The 23,270-nt window shown below is 38.7% G+C and overlaps 1 protein-coding gene across 2 annotated transcripts in view; it reads right to left on the reverse strand.

Moving 5' to 3' along the window:
- The window catches only part of Gpc6 (glypican 6), a 1,121,087-nt gene that overhangs the window by 585,451 nt on the left and 512,366 nt on the right, over positions 1 to 23,270 (reverse strand). For both annotated transcript variants that reach the window (XM_004651045.2, XM_004651044.2), the window contains exon 3: positions 6,478 to 6,869. In XM_004651045.2, the coding sequence (XP_004651102.2) occupies positions 6,478 to 6,869 (392 nt within the window). The remainder of the gene's footprint in view (positions 1 to 6,477; positions 6,870 to 23,270) is intronic.

Below are 23,270 nucleotides of genomic sequence, written 5' to 3' on the forward strand. Positions count from 1 at the left end.
GGCACAACTCACTAGGTGATATTCCCTATTGTTAACAAAGATGTCTCATCTGCGTTGACATACATTTTCCATTGCCTTAGAGGAGTTTTTAAACTTGTGGGACATAGGCAAACAGTAGACATGCCAATGAACATGGGTTTACTATAAGCCCATCAAGGTTGTAAACACTGAGGATATATCCCAGGGTAAAAGACACACACATTATTATCTGCACACCTTAGCTGGATCATTTCATGTTTCCAAATATGTGTCACTAACAGATAGGTGACACCACAGAGGGTAACCATGATGCACCTTCCACCCAAAGAGACACAACTCTCAAATTCATCAACACTCAAGGCTACAATGATTACTTAAACCATTTTCTTTCATTTTGTTTTTATTTTAATCTTGTCCTGTTGCAGAATTATAACAGCATGTTCAAAAACAGGCATCATTTGGTGGACCACAATTTGTGGACCCTTTTCTAGGACGTATAGGGACAAGTCAATTAATGTCCAAGCCAGCATAACCACTGTAGTTGCCAAGCTTGATGAACTTAGTAATAACCTCATAGTCAAGTACAAAGTCCCTATTTCCTGCCCTATCCATTTAAATATCCACAACTATTTTGTAATTATGTTTTCTGGTACAAACAGTATTCTTTTCTTCTCCTTTTGCAACAGTTTCTTTTCTTTCCTTTTCCCTTTCTTCCCCTCCCTCTCCCATCTCCTCCTCTTCTCTTCTTCTTCTCCTTCTTCTTCTCTTTCTCCTTCTTTTTTTGAGACCTGATGATTCCTTTTAGCCCAGGATGGCCATGACCATGTTATGCAGACAAGGGTGACCATGATCTCTTGATTCTTTTGCCTCTACCTCCCAAGTGATAGAATTAACAAGACATGCCATCATTCCCATTTTTTCATATTTTTGTTATGAAATCATTTACTTGCCAAACGAAAAGTACTTTCCAAAGATAATATCCAGAGTACCATCACATGCATCAAGTATAAAATTATTTATATTGTCTTAAAGTTGTAATGCATTAACTACAAGGGGGAGATCTACAAAAGGTCTCATTCAAATAAGAATTTCTGGTGGCCCCTTTCACTTTTGGATCACTCTATAAAATCAATACTACCAAAAAAAAAAAAAAAAACTCACCATGAAAGGAAGAAAATTTGACAAATATCATAGGTGGTCTTACTTTGTATCTTAACCTTTTCCCAAGTGGAATACCATCTACTCTAAACTGAATCCCCAATAATTTCTTCAGAATGTTTTTCACTGTGATGAGAGGAGGCTTTCAGGGCAGGTATTCACTCTGGTGGTCGAACCCTTTTGAGTCACCTTCACCAAAACCACCCCTATGTGGAGCAGATACAGGCGGGTTTGTTTATGGTCAAGCATGCTGGCCTTTCTAAAAACTAAAAGGAAGATTTTCCTTTAAAAGTCATGACCCAAAAGGCAGGTTGTAAAAAGGTAGATAAACTGATGACAGTATTTGCCAATAGTTCAAGTTCTATGGATCCTACCTCTACCACCTGCGCACAATTTGCCTGTAGTAATCAGCGGTATGACTTGTACAATTGACAAGATTGCCCTGGAAACAATTTGGTACTTTTACCCCTCCCTACAAAGGAAGTCAACTTTTGTTAAAGGAAAAAGATATGAAAGTCATGTCTTCTTCCATGGAGATGGTGTTTTGGTAGACTAGTAAAGACACTAGAGTCATTTCACATTTGTCTCTGTTATGAATAACAGAAACACTGTATAAGCAGACAACCCATTAAGACCTCTGGTTGTTGTATACACCTTTCTCCAAAGCTTTCAGAGTTAGCTGCTAGCTTTCATATTTTTATTCATTAATGAGCATTAATTAAGGGATAAAAATGGTGTGTTAATAAAGTACAGCGAAAAAAATTAGGCTGGATCCATTTGTTTAAAGCTTTTTAATCCATTATCAGAATTGGGTTTTATGCTCATTTTAAGCTTTTGCTTTCTTGACTATTTAGCATCACTTAGAGAAGGGTAAGCAAATACAAAAATAGTCACGAATATTACAAGCAAATGAGAGCACTTGGAAAATACATGGCTCAGGGAAATTTTGTGGAAGAGGGGGTGGAAAGAATGCCAGAGCCACATGTTGGGTCATGATATGCAGAGACATTTATCGTACCAGTAACTGTGGGCTAACTCCACAATGCATGACCCATATATGTGGAGGGGGTAGGTCACGGATGAGCCTAATAATGGTACCAAACTGCCTATACTTGCAGAATAGAAAACTAATTAAAAAATAGATGAATAAATAAATAAGTAACTTTATTTTTATTTATATATTTGAGAGTGTGAGAGGAGAAAGAGAGAGGGAGGCAGGGAGAGAATGGGAGCACCAGGGCCTCCAGCCACTGCAAACAAACTCCAGAAGCAGGGGCCTGCTTGTGCATCTGGCTTACGAGAGTCCTAAGGAATAGACCTGAAGTCCTTTGACTTTGTAGGCAAATGCCTTAACTGCTAAGCCATCTCCCCAGCCATGATTCTACTTTATAAAAAATTTTTCTATTAGCATTTTCCATGATTATAAAAAAATCCCATGGTAATTCCCTCCCTCCCCATGATTCCACTTTAAAAAAAAATGCTCATTTAATTAAGAGTGAGAGTGAGAGCTAGTAAGTGCAAAAGAAAGAAGCGAAGAGAGAAAGACAAAGAGAGGGAGAGAGAGAATAAGCACTTTGGGGCCCCTGTAAACAAACTCCAGACCATTGTGCTACTTTGTGCACCTGGCTTTGTGTGGGTACAGGCCCTCAGGCTTTGCAAGTAGATGTCTTTAAGTGTTGAGCCATCTCTCCAGCTGTATTCCTACTTCTTATGTTCATATATGAAATGCTACTGTGAACTTTATTCCATACGTCTCCTTGTTCATATGTTATCAGCTTCTCTAGGGAAGGACTAGGATAGTCATTATCTCCCTTTGTGAAGTCACTTTCAAATCTCTTCTCTTAATTTGTATGCCAATTTACATTCTCTGCATCTAAGTATAAAAATTCTGATACTTCATATCTCACCCACACTAGGCATGGTCAAAACTGGAACTCCACCACAGAAATGAAGCCTTCCTAGCTGACCATAGGAATTCACTGTATAATCAATCCTCTGGTTAGATCTATAGTCGCTTTAGTTGAATTTGCTTAGTTTTTTTTTTTTTTTTAATTTTTTATTTATGTATTTGAGAGCGACAGACACAGAAAGACAGATAGAGGGAGAGAGAGAGAATGGGCGCGCCAGGGCTTCCAGCCACTGCAAACGAACTCCAGACGTGTGCGCCCCCTTGTGCATCTGGCTAACGTGGGTCCTGGGGAACCGAGCCTCGAACCGGGGTCCTTAGGCTTCACAGGCAAGCGCTTAACCGCTAAGCCATCTCTCCAGCCCCTTGCTTAGTTTTTTTCACGACTAGACCAGAGCATCATTTGCATCCATCAAATGTCAAGCATAAGTTTAACAAACATTCTGTTAAGGAACACAAACAGCCTTCCATTTCTCGCGTAAGGGATTTCCCTATTATGGTATGTCAAAACAGTTGTCTCAAACTGCTGTGTTTTGCCAAAGAGGTAAAATTTCCAGTCAAAACAATTCATTAGAAGCTATTAATAATGCCTCCAAAGACTTGAGTTGTCACTGAGAATTAAAACAAAAAGTATAGAACAAAATCTCCAGATCATGCTATAGGAGATAAGCCAGTGTGTTGAGGTCTATCTGGGAACTTGGTCTAGAATTCTCTAATGTTCCTGCAATCACTGCACAACTTTAAGTCCCTCGATTAGTACAGCACAGGAAGCACTCAGATTCCAAAGACCTAACCTTCAAACACAATCATTTCTTCTGCTTTTTATATGTTTAGTCCCTATAGTACATTATTCTTAGTCCTTAAAGCTACTTCTTCTTTACTCAGCTCCAGGTTATCTGTAAATCTTCGAGTCATGAATTATTTGATGAAAACTTTCTCACCTTCTTTTTGTTTTGTTTTGTTTTATCGAGGTACGATTTCACTCTAGCCAGGGCTGACCTGGAATTCACTAGGTAGTCTCAGGGTGGCCTCAAGCTGAAGGCGATCCTCCTACCTCTGCCTCCCAAGCGCTGGGAATCAAGGTGTGCGCCACCACACCCGGCTTGCTCACATTCTGTTAATTAGAGGCTCTATCGTCTATCTCACTATCATCTACTTATTTATTTATAACTGGTATATACAATCTGTCATTTATTTTCCATTCATCCATTCACTCATTCATTCATCTGTCTGTATATCTACCTATCTTTGTATTTTTCTAGCTCCAAAGGTAGAGATCAGATGTCAGCATGAGATTTCCGATATTAGGTGATAAAGACTAATAAAACTCAAGTCAGTCAAGCCAACACCTGTTGATATAAGTTAAATTCTCACAGATTGGTGACCTATCACCTATATCGCACACCGACAATTGTTTGGGAATTTTCATTGCCTCATGAAAAACACTGAAGGTGACATTTACTGATGGTTATCCATAGATGGTAGCCTTCACTATCAAGTGTGCATGTTAGAGTCTGGTAAACAAAGACATAGATGAAGGTGGACAGACAGAGATTACAAGGAGGCCAACTGTGGACATAAGAGGAAGGTGGTCAGGGAAAGACTACAAGGAGGACAGAGAAACTGGATAAATGGCAAACTTCCTTATATCTATCTAGATATTTTATAGGAAAAAATATATTTTCTTATCTCCTAGAACCTGTCCAGATCAGGCTATATACACTTAAGTTTCATCCACATTGGGACATAATAAATATATATGGCCAGGAGTAGTGCATAAATTAATCCTGGCTCTCACCTCATTTTCCAAAATGCTAGCTGCATGTTTCATTCTTCAAGAGCAATGGTAAGAAACTGGGTTTTAACTTATTAATTTATTTCTTACAACAAACCATAGCTGTTCCAAGACATATAACACACCCATTTATTTTTCATATTTATTTTTATTTTACAGACCATCCTCAGATGATCATTTTCCTCTGGAAATTACATTTGGCTACTTTCTTATGAATCCATATGTAAAATACTGTTGATATCCAATTAAAAACAATGCATGAAACATTAGTACTATATGGCCTTTATATCACTAAATTCCTTGCAATTATTCCTTTAAAGGCCTTTTGCAAATAATTTTTCCATATGCCTAAACCTTTTAGAAACTGATAATTTTTTAAAAGGATGGTTATGAATTTTATGTCTTATGCTATAGAGAAACAATTTAAGAGTGTAAACTGTATGGCCTTTATGCCAAGATATCAGTATTGAGATCAAAGTTGGGGGAAAAAGAAATGTAGGATAGTATCAATAGTTCTGAAAAAATATTGTGGCTCTTGGGCACAGCCCTGTAATAAAAAAATATGGTTGGGCTATAATCTTTGTTCAAATATGACCTCTTTAGGTGACATAACACCAGATTCCTTTTATGTATTGCTTTTGCTTTATTTCTAATATAAATCATCTTTTAGGTTATTTGTAGGGCTGACCTCATAAATGGGCAGGTCCACCTCATAAGAGCAGTTAAATGTCAAGGCAGAAGTTAAACAAAAGCAGATACGCTCTACAAAAGAAATGTTCAATGTTTAAAGTCAGCAGCAGAGACCAGTCCCTTGCATTAAAGGTTTAGAGACATTATCTTCAAGCAAAGGGCCTGAAGTGGATTAGCGATTTATCTTTATTCATAAGTCCAATGAAATTCATGGCATGGAATTACACAGGCAATGGATAACCCATGTGCCAGAGTCTCCATTGTGTATTCATAAGTCTTCCACAACACAGACCCACAGGTGCCAGCAAAGGGTTCCTCTTCCAGTTTGACAGTGTGCTAAGGCGGAAGCAGCATGCATCGCTCTCTGTCTCTTGCTGGATGGGTGACAGCGTCACTTTCTTTCCCAGGAGGACTAATAACCCCGAATGGATTATTCTGGGAGTATATATTTTCCCTAAAACTGATCCCGAAAGACCAAATGATCATTGTTACAAGCTGCTTATTCTCACACTATTCTTAACGAAAAGTTCTCTGTCGTACTGTTGATAAATATCCACATTACTTTCCAAGCCCTATGGAACTGAATGACGTCCTGACTTTTCTCACACAAAGAAGAAAATGACAATGATATTGTGCTTGGGAATCACTGGGTTGGAGACATAAACCCTTTGCTGTTCACTGCTGTTCAATACCCAGGCTAGCTCTCCTGAGGTTTTCTGGAAGATTCTCCTGTCTCTGAATCCTTTATTTTCACAGGTATGCTGACATTATAGATTCTCACACTACCATATCCAGCTTTAGGTGATCATCTGGATTGGAACTCATCATGACACCTCCAAGCACTTTAATCGACCCAACCATTTTTCTAGCCCTTTAAATAAGAATTGTAAACCCTAATTTAAAATTTAAAGAGAGAGACCAGTTAGAAAGACTTCACACTCTCTGTTACCTTGGAAACTCGATTGGCCACTTCTCTGCCCACAGTCAGCCCCTGGACGAAGGTCCGGGCAGCAATGAAGGCCCGGGTGACCTGAATCTTCAGCTTGCGGGGCACATCTCCGAAGGGCTTCAGCTGGTCCGCGTACTTGCTCACGCACTCCAGGTAGTCCTCACTGAAGTGGTACTGAGGGTTGATGAGCTGGAACATGCGTTCCAGGAGCCTCGCCCAGAAGTCGTTCAGCATCTCCTCCAGGTTTACGTTGCCCCCGGTGTAGTACCTCTTCAGTTCTGTGAAGAGGTCCTGGAACACCTCGGAATTCTGCATGTACAGCATACCGTAGGTCCTGACAAACATGTCATTTAGGGACTTCTCTGCATTCTCCAGCAGCTCTCGGAAAAACTCTGCAGAAAGCACAGAAAAGCCCATATAAATCAATAAGTTCTAGGAAGTCCTAAATGTCTACCAACTTCAACCAGACACTTAAAAAAAAAAAAAAAAATATATATATATATATATATATACACATACATACATACATATACATATACATATACATACATATATGCATATATGCATATATATTTGAGACAGAAAAGAGGCAGAGAGAGAGAAAGAGAGAGAGAATGGGCACGCCAGGGCCTCCAGCCACTACAAACGATCTTGCGATGCACCACCATGTGCATGTCTTATGTGGGTCCTGGGGAATTGAACTGGGATCCTTTGGCTTTGCAGGCAAATCCCTTAACTGCTAAGCTATCTCTCCAGCTCTTAACCAGACACATTAATGGGCATATTCACAGGACACACACACACACACACACACACACACACACACACTACAATGAGGGCATTAATGGGCCAGTAAGAACAACATTTCAAATGAGATCTGACCTATATCTGTGGTCTTCTAGGAGACAGAGGAGTCAGAAGACTTTGATTTCCAATTGCAAGAACATCCATTAATATTAGGAGCATAGCACTTAATACACTTCCAATATAGCTCAGTTATTTTTTCATGTTTTTGTTAAACTTAAAAATTCCCTATGACTTGAAATAAACTCAAGTCAAAATAGGTTGGAATCATAATATGTAATTGTCATTAACATGATAATAAATGCATACCTATGAAAACATGTACTCCAGCCTATTTATAAATCAGTTGTAATTCCAAGTTCAATTAAATTGTTTTTATTTGGAAAAGTTCTCAAATAGGTTGCTCAGAATTGATGTACTATTTTGGGCCATTCCTAAATCCTATATATAGCAATCAATTAACAATGTCCAGAGACTCATCATGCAATCAAGCTCACTTAATGCTAAAGCTATAATGAACATAATTAAGATGGTCATAGTCATAATGAATCAGAAAGGCATGAAGTGTCTTGAATTATCATTATAAACTATCATTTTATAGAACTGGTTATGAGGATGAAAAAATGTCTATCAACAAAGAAATTCTTCCACCCTGCAAATGAGTGTTACTGAGATCATGGGCACAATAAGTAATTTAAAAAATAAGGGCCACTGACATGGCTAGTCTCACTGCTGATCATCATGTCAGGATCACTGAGAGGCACTTTATATACGTTGGGCATACCTAAGTACAGACAACCTTGCAGAAATGAACCTGGACAATGTACACTGAGTGAGGCCAAAGCTAATGAAAGATAAAGGCTTTTGGTTTACTCATCTAAGTTTCTACCAGTGGAGTGATTCTGTCTCACGTCTTCAATGCTCCCTTTTACTTCTTGAAGTTATATCCTCCCTCAGAAATGCAGGAACAAATCAAGTCCTGCACACTTTTAAGGATTTCAAGTAAAAACTATAAAAAACCTTCTCTGTGAGGCCCTGGAGGGGTTCTCTCCAAACACATAGAGAAGAAAAAGTGATGAATCCTTCTCCCTGGTGTTTTGGGGAACTACACTTTTTAGAAGTTAGTTTTTTTTTTTTTTTTTAAGGACTTGAGGGCTGGAGAGATGGCTTACCAGTTAAAGTACTTGCCTAAAAAGCCAAAGGACCCAGGTTAAATTCCCCAAGACCCACATAAGCCATATGTACAAACGGGCATATGCATCTGGAGTTCATTTGCAGTGGCTGGAGACTCTGGCATGCACATTCTCAATCTCTCTCTCTCTCTCTCTCTCTCTCTCTGTCTCTATTTCTCTGCGTCTTTCTCTCTCTCCATCTGCCTTTCTCTCTCAAATAAATAAAAATAAATATTTTTAAAAGGACTTTATTTTGCCACTTCCATTCTAATTCACATAGAAATTAAATATTGTTTCCATAATTAAATTGTGTCTATGCCAATGACAATGACCTTATGCTCTATTCAATTAAGATCAAAGTCACACATTTTTAATAGAACTCTGTTCACTTGCTTACCATCTTAACATGAAAAAAACACATTACTTTCCTTACATACAGAAATTCTTTTTGCTACAAATGCTTACAAATATTACAGGTTGTTGAAACATCATGGTTGATAAACTCTAACTATTTTGCTCATGCCCCCATACATTGCGTAATACACTTTTCCACAGATAAAATCTGTTGACATAGGTGGTAGTCTGAATGGATGTCCCCCAATAGATGCAGGAGTTTTATTCAAGCTTGTAACTTGGCTGCAGGAAGTGTTACTGGGAATGGACCTGAATTCCAGCCTAAAATATGACAAGTGCTTGAGCTCTTCCATTAGGGTGTTCCTGAAGTGTGCTTGTCTGTGTTGGTGGCCGTTGCTTTTCTCTCTCATCATGGACCTGTGAAAAGGGGGCAGTTTCTTCTGCCATCATGGGACTTCTCCTCTACCGGTAAGCTTCAATAAGTCACTTCTTCCTCCTATAAACTGTGTCTGGTTTGGTGTTTCATCCCAACAATATGTGGCTGTCTGCTACAACATATTAATCCCTCTAATTAAAAAAGAGATGAGGGGTGGATACATGGCTCAGCAGTTAAGCCACTTGCTGGCAAAGCCTAACAACCTGGGTTCAGTTCCCCAGCACCCATGTAGAGCCAGATGCAGAGGAGTGCATCATCTGGAGTTCTTTTGCATTGGGTGGAAGCTCTGGCATGTCTTTTCCCATACCCTTCCCCACCTCAGTCTTTCTCTGCTTGCAAATAAGTAAATAAAAATCAAAAAAGAGATGGAAGAGTGAATACTCCTGAGTTGATCGGTACTTCATGAATATGAGTGTGTACAATCCCACAAATTTGTACAATTAAAATGTTAGCTCGTCAAACAGAATAGAAAACTCAAACTCTCTGACCTTTAAGGATACAGTGAAGAAAATGAGTACTGAAGCCAACAATTATGCATGCTATATGCAAATGCTACTTACAGTTTTATAAAAGAGGAGGGTAATAAAAAATACATTTTGTCAGTACTAGCTTACTTAGTTTATCCTAGAATGAAAAGTATACTAAATTATTAATATACCATACCAAAATGTGAGGTTGAGTAGATTCCTTAGCTGCTAAAGAGCTTGCTTTGTAAGCATGAAGAGCACAGTTCAACCCTCAAAGCACATGGAAGGAAGAAGCTGGGTGTGGTATGTACTTGTATTTTGGCACTGGGACCTCAGAAGCAGGACATCCCTTAGCCTCCTTAGCAAGCTGCAGGCCATTAAGAGACCCTATCTCAAAAACTAAAACTGGTAGGTGGCATCTGAGAAATGAAGCTGTTCTCTGGCCCCTACATACATGTGCACTTTCACACATGTGAACTGACACACACATGAACACACACACAAATATTTATTACCCGTGTGGTAAGAATATCATACATAAAACTTTTCAACCCTGATGACAAAAATGAAGACAGCTTGGGTTTGATGACCCAAGAGGAGTAAGGAGGGTATTACAGATTGTGAAAACAGATAGGAAAAGAATGGAAAAATCAATGAATTGAAAAATACTAATATGATGAGACTGGAAAGTGGATACTAATCATGAGTGCTGAACAGCCTATTCATTTATCTTATTTTTGAGGTCAATTATTTTGTTGGGCTCTGGAATTAAAGCTTAATTTATTGAACACAGTGTAGTGCCTTCTGCAATGAATAGTCAGTAATCAATACTGTGGTGTAGATTTACAAAGAGGAGGGGAGGGAGGGAGGTGGGGGAGAGAGGGGAAAGAAAAAGAGAGAGAAAGAGAGAGAAGACTGAAACTTGCAGACCTCATTTATTCTTCTCCAATGACATGATATATAAGTATTTGTGTTTAGAATTTAGCTTTTTATTTTTTTATTACCAATGGTAACAGTCCTAACGCCTTTTTTCTCCTCACACAGAAACTCGGAAATACTGAGCCCACACAGAAAGTGGATAGATAAAAATAGAATGTCCACTCATAGCTGTGTCTTAGGGTATATTTTCTTATGTCAAAATTGTAATTCACATTGAGTATGGAACCAAGTCATCACAATTCAATACTTATGGTTCAATAACCATTTCCTCAGACTGAGTGTGGTCAGGCATGATTGCAATCACAGCATTAGGGAAGTTTAGGTAGAGGGATCATGAGTTCAAGACCATCATGGACCATTTGGGAATACTGTCTCAGAAAAAAAAAAAAAGAAGAGAATAGTTCAAAAGAAAAAGAAAGGAAGAAAGAATGAAAGACCCATGAAAAAGAAAACCTGAAAGTAAGAAAATATTTCTTTCATTTCCATTGCTTCTAGGCTTATGTTTTCATGAAGGTTGTTGTCCCCAAACTTTGTTTGACTGGTCCACCAAAGTAAAATTACTAGTTGTTCAAAACTCATTATATGGTGTTGGAGAGATAGCTTAGAGGTTAAAGTACCTGCCTGTGAAGCCCAAGGGATCAGGTTTGAATCCCCAATACACACATAATCCAGATGCACAAGGTGGCACATGCATCTGGAGATTGTCCACAGTGGCAAGAAGCCCACTCTCTATCTATCTCTTTCTCTCCTTCTCATTCTTACAAATAAATAAGTAAATGAATATATATTTTTAAAAATCTTTATATGGCTTACTGATCTGATATCCAAGTTAATATTTTGTATTAGAAGACATTAATATATTAGCCAATGTTGAAAAATGCTCCCAGCTGAGGTTACATCGAAGTTAGGTCTTATGAGAAGCAGAGATGCAAGGTACTGAGACAAAATGAGTGTCTTCCAAAAATAAGTATGTGCATTGCATTTTCAGAGGACCTGTAGAATTCTACCTTTGGAAGGCTGACTCTTTGAACTAAGTACCCTATGCTTGGGTGAAAACTGTTTCTCAGCAAACCAAACAAAATAGAGACTTAGAAGATAGTTTCCTGATTCATTTTGCTGATGAAGTATTATGTCCAAACACATCAGAGAGAAGAAAAATAAACGGCCATGCAAGAAAAAGCATTCTACTGTAACCCTTTCTCTAAGAGCAAAGGGTGAATCTCGCCTTCCAGAAAAGGCTTCTGTCAACAAAAATTCTCATCTGCAAGAAACAGTCTGGCTGAGAGAAATGGTATTTGATTTTTTTCTTTTCTTCCCCAATCACAAAATATACATCAAAGCTGGTTGTTCAGGGCTCAGTTGTGCTTCCTAAGGGCACAAAAGAAGTTTCTTTCCCAGGAAGCATTAGCCTCCAGGAGGGTTCTCATCATCCGGAGGGTTTGTTTCCAAGCAGACGTCTGCTTGCTGTGGGGCAGACAGCCCACGTTGGAGAACCATCTTGTAGATAAAAACCACCACTGCTCCAAAAGCAAAGGTAAAGCGTGTGCCTTGCTGCCTACTGCGTGCAAAGATTTAAGGGGGCCAAAAATCAACTAGGAGCCAAGAGGCTCCCTGAGGCCATCTGAGAAAAACTTCAAATGAAGCCCCCAACTGAGTAGACCTCAGTGCAGACCCCCAAGCACCCGTATAAATGCCATGACATTTAATCTTCACACTGGGGATACATACACAGCAGAATCCCTCAGGTCTTTCCGCCTAGCTTGTCTATCTAAATCATTGAGGTCTAGGTGTGGCACAAGACCCTGTCTCAAGAACACACACTTGAGTGTGGGCCTGCAGGCACATGTTTACCCATACACATGCAAATATATGCACACGTTCACACACACACACACACACATACACACACGTGCACACCTCACATACATATGGGCACAGACACACAGACACACACACACACACACACACACACACACAGACACACACACACACGTACAATGTGGATGTTTGTGATTTTTTTTTCCTAATCTCTTGCCTTTGCTTTGCTCTTACAGCTCATGCTAAGTCAACTGTGGCCAAGGAAGGCCCCAGTACAGGGTCTGTTGTGAAGGATAACATGACTCTGAAAGGCAATGTCCTGTAAAACCTGTTATCCACAGACTATATCCACGTGATATAGTTACCACCTGCTTCCTTCAAGGTTATCTGAGTAGGTGTGCCCTCACACAGATTCACAGAAGATAATTCACAGATGTCTGTCAGTTTCCAGGACAAGTTGTCTTTAAAAAAAAAAAAAATCCTCATTTATACAATAACCTGATATGGCCAGCAGGCAATGCAATATAGCTTATATTGACAGAAAGATCATCAGAGATCAATATTGTCACTTCTGTGTATGGTTCTGTTACACAATATGGTCTGAAAATGTGATAAAAGATGAATAGAATTGAGTACTCAGGGAAATATACCCTGACTGTAACTGGTGTTGAGCTTTTTGGAAGAGAGGAGAGGAAAGGAGTATGAGGAGGGGACAGGAGAGGAGTGAAAAGGAAATGAGAGGAGAGGAGAGGAGAGGGTATGAGGAGGGAAGAGAAGAATAAAAAGAAGAAGAGAGGAGCAAAAAGGAGAGGAGAGATCATAAGGAGGGGAGAGGAGAGAAAAGGAGAGGAGGGTGCTGGAGAAGGGACAAGATAAAGGAGGGAGAGGACCACGTGTTAGGAAACACAACTGAATTTCTCTTCCTAGTCTTCTAATGCCTAAACATTTCTGCATATAATTATTGAAATCTGTCCTAAAACATAGTGTGTCCTCTGATCAAAGACTTTGACTTATTCCCCAAGCTGGCCATCCATCTTTCTCTGCTTTCATTTCTGAAGTCTGAGGGAGATATATTGGATTGAAGTTCCTCATTGCTATAAAACCTCAAACATCAGTCTTACACACCAACTCTTCTTCCATTCAATGGACAATCTCCTGTATTGATAAATCTCAGTTTGCCTCTTTGTTTTCATGTGTTGCTTTTAATAAACAAGCACACGATGCTAATTTATTCGCAACACAGGTTACATAAAACATGTATGTGAGGGAAAGAGGTCAAAACTATTATGAATAGATATCTTACTAAAGCAGATCTTCCGAATGCCTTTTCAAAAACCGCTGGGTAGGAATGATATAAACTGTTGACAATGGATTCTGTAATCATTGAGAGACAATGCTGATAAGGGCACAAATTCACCAGTGAATCACTAATTCAGAAACTCCTAACGAATGGGCTGAAGAGATGGTTTAGTAGCTAAGGTCCCTGTCTATAATCCAGGGTCCAGGCTTGATTCTCCGGTATCCATGTAAAGAAGTAAGTGTTGTCCTTCCTCTCACCAGATAAATTTATTTAAAGTGCAAACAGGAAAGGAAACTATATATTTATTATTTCTGTTTATTCATGACACATTTAGGGGGAAAGTAAATATGTTTAATTTTAACACTGGCAAACATGGGCTCAAATTCATAAGCAAGGCTACATTCAAACATCACTAGAGTTAGGACCTAGGAAGGTGCCTCCCTTGTAGCAGGAATCACAGACTTCACAGACATTGCAGAAGAGTCGCATGTGAGCATATCCGGGTTGCAGAGGAGGAAGCCCAAGCTTCAACTGTTCCCTGCGATGCCCTGGCCGACCACTCCCAGCGCTGCGAAGCTACTACAGGCAAGGAAGAGCTCCGAGAAAGAACAAAGCAGTAGACTGGCTTTGCAGTTTATCCCAAGTCAAATTTTCACACTGTGATGTGAATAATTAATAAGAAGTATAAACTCCGAAGACAGCGAATAAAACCGTATTTAAATATAAATTGAAAAATGCATTCTACAGTCATATATCAATTATGTATAAAATGATTTTCATGGGTGATTTTTTTTTCCAAGGCTAATTAGCTGATAGAGGTAATTTTAACTGGGGAGCATGCCCAAATCTCTAAGGTCATACATATACGTTCCTCAAATGGGTAACACCGAGTAGAGAATCAACCATAATGCTCAGGGGCTGTGGTGATGGTTTAGTTATACAAATACGCACACAAGAGGACTGTAAGGGGGTACCTAGAACCCCCTCACAGCCTGGGTGTGGTGGCAGAGGTCTATAATCCCAGCACTGGAAGAGTAGATTTAGGAGAATCCCTGGGGCTAGCTCCAAGTTTAGTGACAGTCTCAAAAAACAAGGTAGAGAGTAATTTAGAAAGACATCTGGTGTCAACTCCTGGCCTCCACCTGCATGTCCATCCATGTTTATGCTAAACTGGGTCAAGACATATGTAAACATGCCTAAATACTTCACACACACCCCACGTAAGTATTTTGACAAGGTAGAGAATAGTAATAAGCATACAAAAGGATCCTAAAATACTCAACAAAAGTGTTTGTCACTTTAAGACCGATATGAATATACATCATTTTATAATATAAAATATTATATAAAATATAAGTCATGTGACTGTATTGAACAATTGTATTCAAATGGATACATTCACATATTCCTGGTAGTTTACACACAAACCATATATTTATTTTATATATATATATATATATATATATATATATATATATATAGTTTGTGTGTGTGTATATATATAATATATGTATATATACATATATATATTGTTTGTAACATATATATATATATACATAAAATATACACACAAACCATATATATGTATGTAAACACAAAATTATATTAGTTATGATTTAGGGAATATGGAGACCTTTAGAATAGTTGAAACCTATATTACTTGCTCCGAATAAGTACATTCACAGGAATGGAAACTCAACTCTTTAGTAATCTCAGTGGCAAAACAAAAAGACATTTTCAAAAACAAAAAGGTTGTATGGCTTTCTCAGTTCACCTATTTTGTAAAATTATTTTATTTTAGTATTTTATGTAATCTTATTTTTTGAGGCAAGGTCTCATGTAGTAGGTCAGAGGGGAGTCTTTGAACTCAATATGTTACCAAGGAGGATCCTGAACTTCCTGCCCTCTTACACCCTCCTCCTAAGGGTTGTGTGCGCTGCCATGTCCAGTGTATGCATACTGAGGGTCAAGCCAAGAACACTGGGCATGCTAAGCAAGCACTGTAGCCACTGGACTACATGCCTACATCAATGATGGCAAGAGATGGAAATGATCTGCGCTTCCATTTCCAAAAGGAATTGTTAATAAAGGACATTTATAGTTTGTTAATATGATAGCCAGTGGTGGAAATCTCAAGAGTACAGAGAGTTAGGACTTCCAATGCACTTGGTTCCCATTCACATACGGCCACTTTCCATCCTCAGGTGGAGGGACCGCACCTGATCTTGGACATCATAGACGCCAGACATTTGATACTCAGAATTATTTCTCTGCTGACAGAAAATCCAACTGGCAGAGAATGTGTTTACTTTCCTTTCTGGAGCATGTCCCAGACCTGTCACCCCACCCCTATCCTTGTGGCATTATTTAATAACTTGAAAACAAGCCAACCAGTAAATACATCTAAAGAAGTCCTGTAACAGTTTAGAGTTTAGTCTACAGTCAGTGGTCTATTATCATACGTTCCACGAGCCGAGAGTGGTTGCAACAGGTTTTATTGTTTGAATGAAGAACAAACAGGAAAACCCAAGCTATGAAGAGAAACCTGTATCAGAGAGCTTATGTGGTGACAAAAGCCAAAATATTTAATATCTAGCATTTTACCAAAAAGTTGTATCTATCTCTGGCATAAAGTGTCAAAATCTTTATTCAGATATCTGAAGATAAATTAATTCCACAAACATCTTGTGTCCGTAATTTCTTGTAGTCAGCAAGAAAGTTTGAATTTTAGTCTACTAACACACGTAATAGAATAAAAATTGTTTTTACACTATTATTTTTATCATAGAAATTAAAATTAAGTCTGACAGCTCTGTATTTCTATATCCTCTCCCAAAGGGATCTGAAATTCACATGTAAATTCTTAAACCATTTAATGTAAAAAAAAATACATATACATATATATATATATATATATATATATATATATATATATATATATATATATATATATGATTCTAGGGATTTAATGGTGAGGCAACACTACATTTTCCTGACTGTGGCCTAATCAGTCCTAAGAAAAGAAACTTAAAATAAGCCTGCTACATTAAAGTAAGAAAATGAGAAGAAAAAAATACCCATGCTACCTTGACCCTAGTGTTTGAAAAATCATTTTGATTTTTTTTAAAATCACAATTTACCTTCTTTTTCTTTTTGTTTCTGTGTTCCTGGATATCAAAGTCAGGTCCTCTTAAATACTGGCCATATGCACAAACACCAAACCATACCTCACAACACAATTTTCTTTTTGTAATATTTTCTTTCATTGAAATTAGTTAAAATAAAAATTTAAACTTCCCCTTAACATCTTACAAAAAATGTCAGACACACTATCACAAAATACAATGTTTACTATAATTTTAAATATATTTTCAGAAAATCAGAACCACAACAACTCTTAAAACAACTACTAAAATACTCACTTCAAAAGCAACTGGCCATATGTATCTAAAGGTTATTTTTTATTACCACCTAATGTTCCCTGAGAACTCTTAGAAGTTAAATACAAATAAGTGAAAATATGACAGCTCTGAATAAATACTATCAAATAAATAAGAAAGTCAAAGATATAATAATGTATTTAATTAATACTATGATATGATTATTAAGTACATTAGTAAATGTATTATAAAGTAATAATGCAGGCTTAATGTATTATTCAGATCAACTGTCACTGGCATTTTATGATTTTCCAATTTATCTGATGTAGTCAACTAGACTTTTTCAAGAATACATTTGTAATGATAATCAATTTACAAATATGGGTGTTCCTAAAAGATAATCCAGTCTCTGCACAAAAGCCCTTCAATTTACTATCATCAAGTCAGCAAAAGGTTATTTAATGCCAGGAGATTCCCCTCCCTCCAATCTGGAGGGTAATTCAGCAACAGCAAGGAATGTTTCCTTGAAAGCAGTTATATGCAGTCACATGCAGCCATTTGACATGGAAAGATTTGCAGCAAGAAAGCAGTTTCTAGAAACTGTTGATAAATCCAGATTGCATAAGGTGAAACTTTTTCTATACTTAGCTTTTATACAGCGGATTGATAAATGCTATTTCTAAGTAGCTTATTTCCCCCAAAGATATCTTTAAAGTGAGAAAGACAGATTAGGGCATTGATATTCTTGAGGTAGTAATAGATTAAACTATTAATTCCCACAATCATGAATTAAGTTTGAAATTTGCTGATGTTTTCTGCCCAAAGCAAACAATTGTTCTGAGCCTGTAGAAAGTATTTCTAGCTCACACTAGGCACTGCATAGAAAATTAAAGGCTGAGAAGCTGTCCCAGTTTTCTGCATCATTACCCATGGTCTCTTAGCTTTGGCCCAGAGACATTCTTAAGGCCTTTACTGTAAACCTGCTTCCATATTTCTCTCAGAAATGACATTAAACAGAGCTTTGGATTAACCCTTTGCACAATGAGAGCATAAAACAGTATTAAAGATAACTTATAATCAATTGTTCCCTACCTGTTTTCCCATTTGAAAAAAAGAAGTAATTAAGCTTAAAAATTACGACTGAAAATTATATATATAATTATCTATCTATCTATCTATCTATCTATCTATCTATCTATCTATCTACCTGTCTATCTATAGCTTAGCAATGCTTCCTTTTTCACTCAAGCACTCACTGAGAGTAGAAAGACCAACATGAGACCATCAAGAATGAGAAGAAGATGCTGTGAGACTTAGAACCTAAGCAAGATCAAAGGTCAAAGCCAAAAAAGAAGTGCACTTGACTAATTAAATATTTCTTTTATAACAAGGATTGTTCCTTCTCCTTAGTGGTTTCATTGTTGGCTGTATTTGTATCGTATACAGTAATGAGAACATTTTTCATTCTTCTTTGATATGTATCTTAAAACATCAAAAGGCACCATTGCCGTTTGGGTCCAGATTACTGTTTTCCACCCTTCCATGCCCTCCCCACCCTCCCATCCATCCTATTGTCTAGTCCATGAGGTGCTTGCTGGCTATGTAAGGTATCTTGGGTAGATTCAGGTTAGGTGTTGTAGATGAGTGAGACTATGTGTCGATTTTTTTTTCTGTGATTGGGTAAGTTCACTGAGAATGATCTGTTCCAGGTTCAACCATTTTTCCTAAAATTTCTTTGTGTCACTTTTTCTTACTGCTGTATAGAATTCCATTGTGTAGATATACCACATCTTCACTATCCATTCTTCTAATGATGGACATCTGGGTTGATTCCAACTTTTAGCTATGATGATGAATTGAGCTGCTACAAACATGGTTGAACAAATCTCTCTGGCCTGTGGTTTGAAGGTTTTAGGGTAGATGCCCAGTAAGGGTATAACTGGGTTTGTTGATATTTCTATAGTCAGCTTTTTCAGGAGTCTCCATATTGCTTTTCAAAGTGGTTGTACCATCCTACATTCCCACCAACAGTGAATGACTGTTCCTGCTTCTCCACATCCTCTCCAGAATTTATTTTCTTTTGATTTTTTGATGTTGGCTATCCTTATTGGGGTAAGGTGGAATCTCATAGTTGTTTTAATTTGCATTTCTCTGATGATTAGGGATGATGAACATTTTCTTAAGTATGTGTTTGCCATTTGTATATCTTCCTCTGTGAATTGCCTGTTCAACTCTGCACCCCATTTCGTGAGTGGGGTATTTGTCTTCTTATTGTTTAGACTTTTGAGTTCTTTGTAGATTCTAGAGATTAGGCCTCTATCAGTTGGATAACCCGCAATATTTTCTCCCATTCTGTGGGTATTCTATTGGCTTTGCTTATTATATGCTTGTCTGTAAAGAAACTCTTCAGCTTCGTATGATCCCATTGGTTATTCTACTTCCTAAAAGACAGACCAAATGGCTGAACCTTCACTAGACCCTTACAGGAAACACCTGAACCACAAGACACTGGAGAGGGTAGGATCAAGACTAACCTAAATCTTCTACATCTTCCCTCCCTCCCCCACCCCCTCTCCCCTCTCTTTCCTCTCTAGCTCTTGTATATTAGTTATGTTTTTCTTCAATTTCTTAGTGGGCACTGACCTGTAACTCCCACTACCAGCTTGGGGCTACCATCCACAAGAGCCTTTGATCAGAGAAACCTACAAGGTTTCCCAAAACAATGACAGACTTCTGTCAGAGTACTTGATGACCCATCAAAGGCCAGTGATAAGACCCTATTGCTGAAGACTCTATACGCAGCTGACGTGTAAAATGGAATGACATGGCTGGAAGCCAGGAGAGAGTCAGTCCCCAGACAGTCAGAGTGTCTAGTGCCAGAAGGTGCAACATGGGCGACTGGGGGAGATGACCAGTATCTGTCCAAGCAACTCATTGTCTAACCTAATTAGCAACAAATAATGTGATGCCCACACAAGTGCAATAGTGGCACACAGCCATGGTGGGGAACCAACTGCTCTTGATTTGGCTAACTGATCCCCTCAGTGGTACAAGACCCATAGCTGGAACTGGGAAACAAATCAGAACCATACCCAAACATAAGCCCACTCTCCAATATCAAGCTACCATCAATCATGGGGTACAAGAGGGCCTACACCTATCAAACTGTCTATCAAAAAAGTAAGTGTTATCTCAATTTTCTGGGTGCTAACTTACTCTCCGTTGGAGAATCTGCTTCTCTTTTTCAGATAGATGCAGATCCTAAGGAGAGAGCTGCCTCAACATACCTCATAAGGGGCCCGACTAAAACTAAGGAAAATTGGCAAAACAAGCAAGAGTACTGTTTTCCTGATGAACTGGATACCAGCACAAGGGGGAAGGAGACCAACACAGAGAAAAATCAACTCCTACCAAATCAGAGAGCCAGAGCCTCAGAGGTCCCCAACACCTCATCACTGAAGCAGACCAAAAATGAACCCAACATGGCTCAGGGAAATTTTGCGGAAGAGGGGGCAGAAAGAATGTCAGAGTCACATGTTGGGTCATGATATGCAGAGACATTTATCGTACCAATAACTGTGGGCTAACTCCACAATGCACGACCCATTTACATCAACAAGGAGGGTCCAATGGGAGGGGGTAGATCATGGATGAGCCTAAACAATAGTACCAAACTGCCTGTATTTACTGAAAACTAATAAATTAAATTTAAATAAAAAAGAAAGGAAAAGAAAAAAAAGCTTCAGCACAATTTTCAGACATTGTGTAGGTTCTGGGGTGAGAAAGAATCACTTGTGGAATTTACTTTCTTCTCCTTCATAAGATCTTTTTAGCCATGGTTCCCCTTTTAAAAATGTGGAAGAGGGATGGAGAGATGGCTTAGTGGTTAAGGCACTTGCCTGAAAAGCCAAAGTAACCAGGTTCTATTCTCCAGGACCCACATAAGCCAGATGCTCAAGGTGGCACATGCATCTGGAATTCCTTTGCAGTGGCTACAGGGTCTGGCATGCCCATGCTCTCCCTCTCTCTCTCTAATAAATAAATAAATATTTAAAACATTTATAGCTAGTTGTTCTCCAGATCAATTAGGTACCTACCTTTAGAAACAGAACCCCAAGTATCATCATACTGCCCAAGTGAGCCACACACAGCCAGCTGGGAAGGGAATTACCATTGTTGTCTTGTTCTGCAACCCTTTCATTTTAATTACTGCATGAAGGTGTTAGGGCCAAGGAAGAGATGGTGAAGAGATATTTTGACAACATGGAAGCTGGCATTTTCTTCTCCCCTTATTTCTGACTCCTCTTTTTCTTCCAAATGGACAGTCAGAAAGCTGATCTCAGGCCAAGAGAAGGGCAATGTTCATAGGTCATGAAGATCACGTGGACAGCAGTAGCAGATCTCCTCGGGACGGGGTGTGGCACCCTCCTCTGTTCTCTCTATCTCCTTTTGCAGACAATGCCCTCTGTCCCCATTGCCTAGAGCACAACAGGCCTGTCCCAGGCTGAGGAAAGAGTGAAACATGCAGCATCCGAAGAACAGGGCTTGGCAATTCCGCAGTTAATTAACTACCCAAGGGAAAAGGCTGTGCCCGCTCCTAGTCTAACTTGGGCAGCATTTAAACACAGACCAGAGGACAGGCGCAAAAGATGCCTGGGAATGCTGAGCTTTGCAGACGCAGTGATGCATGGAAACTTTAATCAAAATATTTTATCTTAATTTACAGCTAAATCTTTTTAAGTTATATTCTTTCTGGTTCATCTAAAACTGGGAACACAGGAAATATGCGGGAGTTTACTTTGCTGAACAGATGTCTAAATGAAAGCATTCATAATCAGAAAGCTATAAGAAAAAAAAAAACTAAATTGAGTAACACATGTTCTTTTGAATTTTTCAGGTACCTAGAGTGTTTAGAAGAGTCTAAACAATGATGCCCATTAGTGAAGGACATGATGAAAAACAAAAGTCAGGGGCTGGAGAGATGGCTTAGCAGTTAAGCGTTTGCCTGTGAAGCCTAAGGACCCCGGTTCCAGGCTCTAAGCCCCAGGACCCACGTTAGCCAGATGCACAAGGGGGCGCACGCATCTGGAGTTCGTTTGCAGTGGCTGGTGGCCCTGGCGTGCCCATTCTCTCTCCCTCTCTCGCTCTCTGTTGGTCACTCTCAAATACATAAATAAAAACAAAAAATATTTTTAAAAAGCCAGTGTAGAGAAAGACAAGGTTCAATTGCAAAGACAAGGTCAAGATTCATATGCTCAGATATTCCTCTCACTATGACTTCTATGAGCTGAGAAAATAATTTAGATATATCTATACAGTAAAACGTGTTTTAAATTGACTTTTATTTTTATTTTTTTGATTTTTTTACTTTTTATTGTGAAATATTTTTAAATTAGTTAATTTATTTTTATTAATTAATTTTGTACTCAGTGAATACAGTCAAGATGGTACCATTGTTAGGCTCATCCATGCCCTCCCCCCTACCCCTGGTCCCTCCTTGTTGAGGTATATGGGTCATGCATTGTGGAGTTAGTCCACAGTTATGGGTAGGATAAATGTCTCTGCATATCATGACCCAACATGTGGCTCTGACATTCTTTCAACGACTTTTAAATGGTATGAAAAAGTTAATATTTGCAAAGGACCAACTATGAATCAGTTGTAAGTTCAGTGATGCCTCATGAATGAACTCGTTGAATCGCATTAATAGTCCTGGGATAGGGTTACTATTATCCACGTTTTGTATTTGAAGGAACAGAGGCAGAGGACATTTAAGGAACTTCCAAAGTAGGGAACGGACTAGTGATAGAGCTCGAACTGCAATCCCAGGCACCCTGAGTTCCGGGTGCATGGCTGCTGGACGAGAGTCAGATTATCAGACAAAAGCTCGCTTGGTTCACAGGTGTCGCCTTAACACTGACAATAGGAAGTAACAAGCACAAACAAACAGAGAGCTCTTTCTTTTTTTTTTAAATTTTTTATTTATTTATTTGAGAGCAACAGACACAGAGAGAAAGACAGACAGAGGGAGAGAGAGAGAATGGGCGCACCAGGGCTTCCAGCCTCTGCAAACGAACTCCAGATGCGTGCGCCCCCTTGTGCATCTGGCTAACGTGGGACCTG

The sequence above is a fragment of the Jaculus jaculus genome, chromosome 3, assembly GCF_020740685.1.
Source record: "Jaculus jaculus isolate mJacJac1 chromosome 3, mJacJac1.mat.Y.cur, whole genome shotgun sequence".
Classification (NCBI taxonomy): Eukaryota; Metazoa; Chordata; class Mammalia; order Rodentia; family Dipodidae; genus Jaculus; species Jaculus jaculus.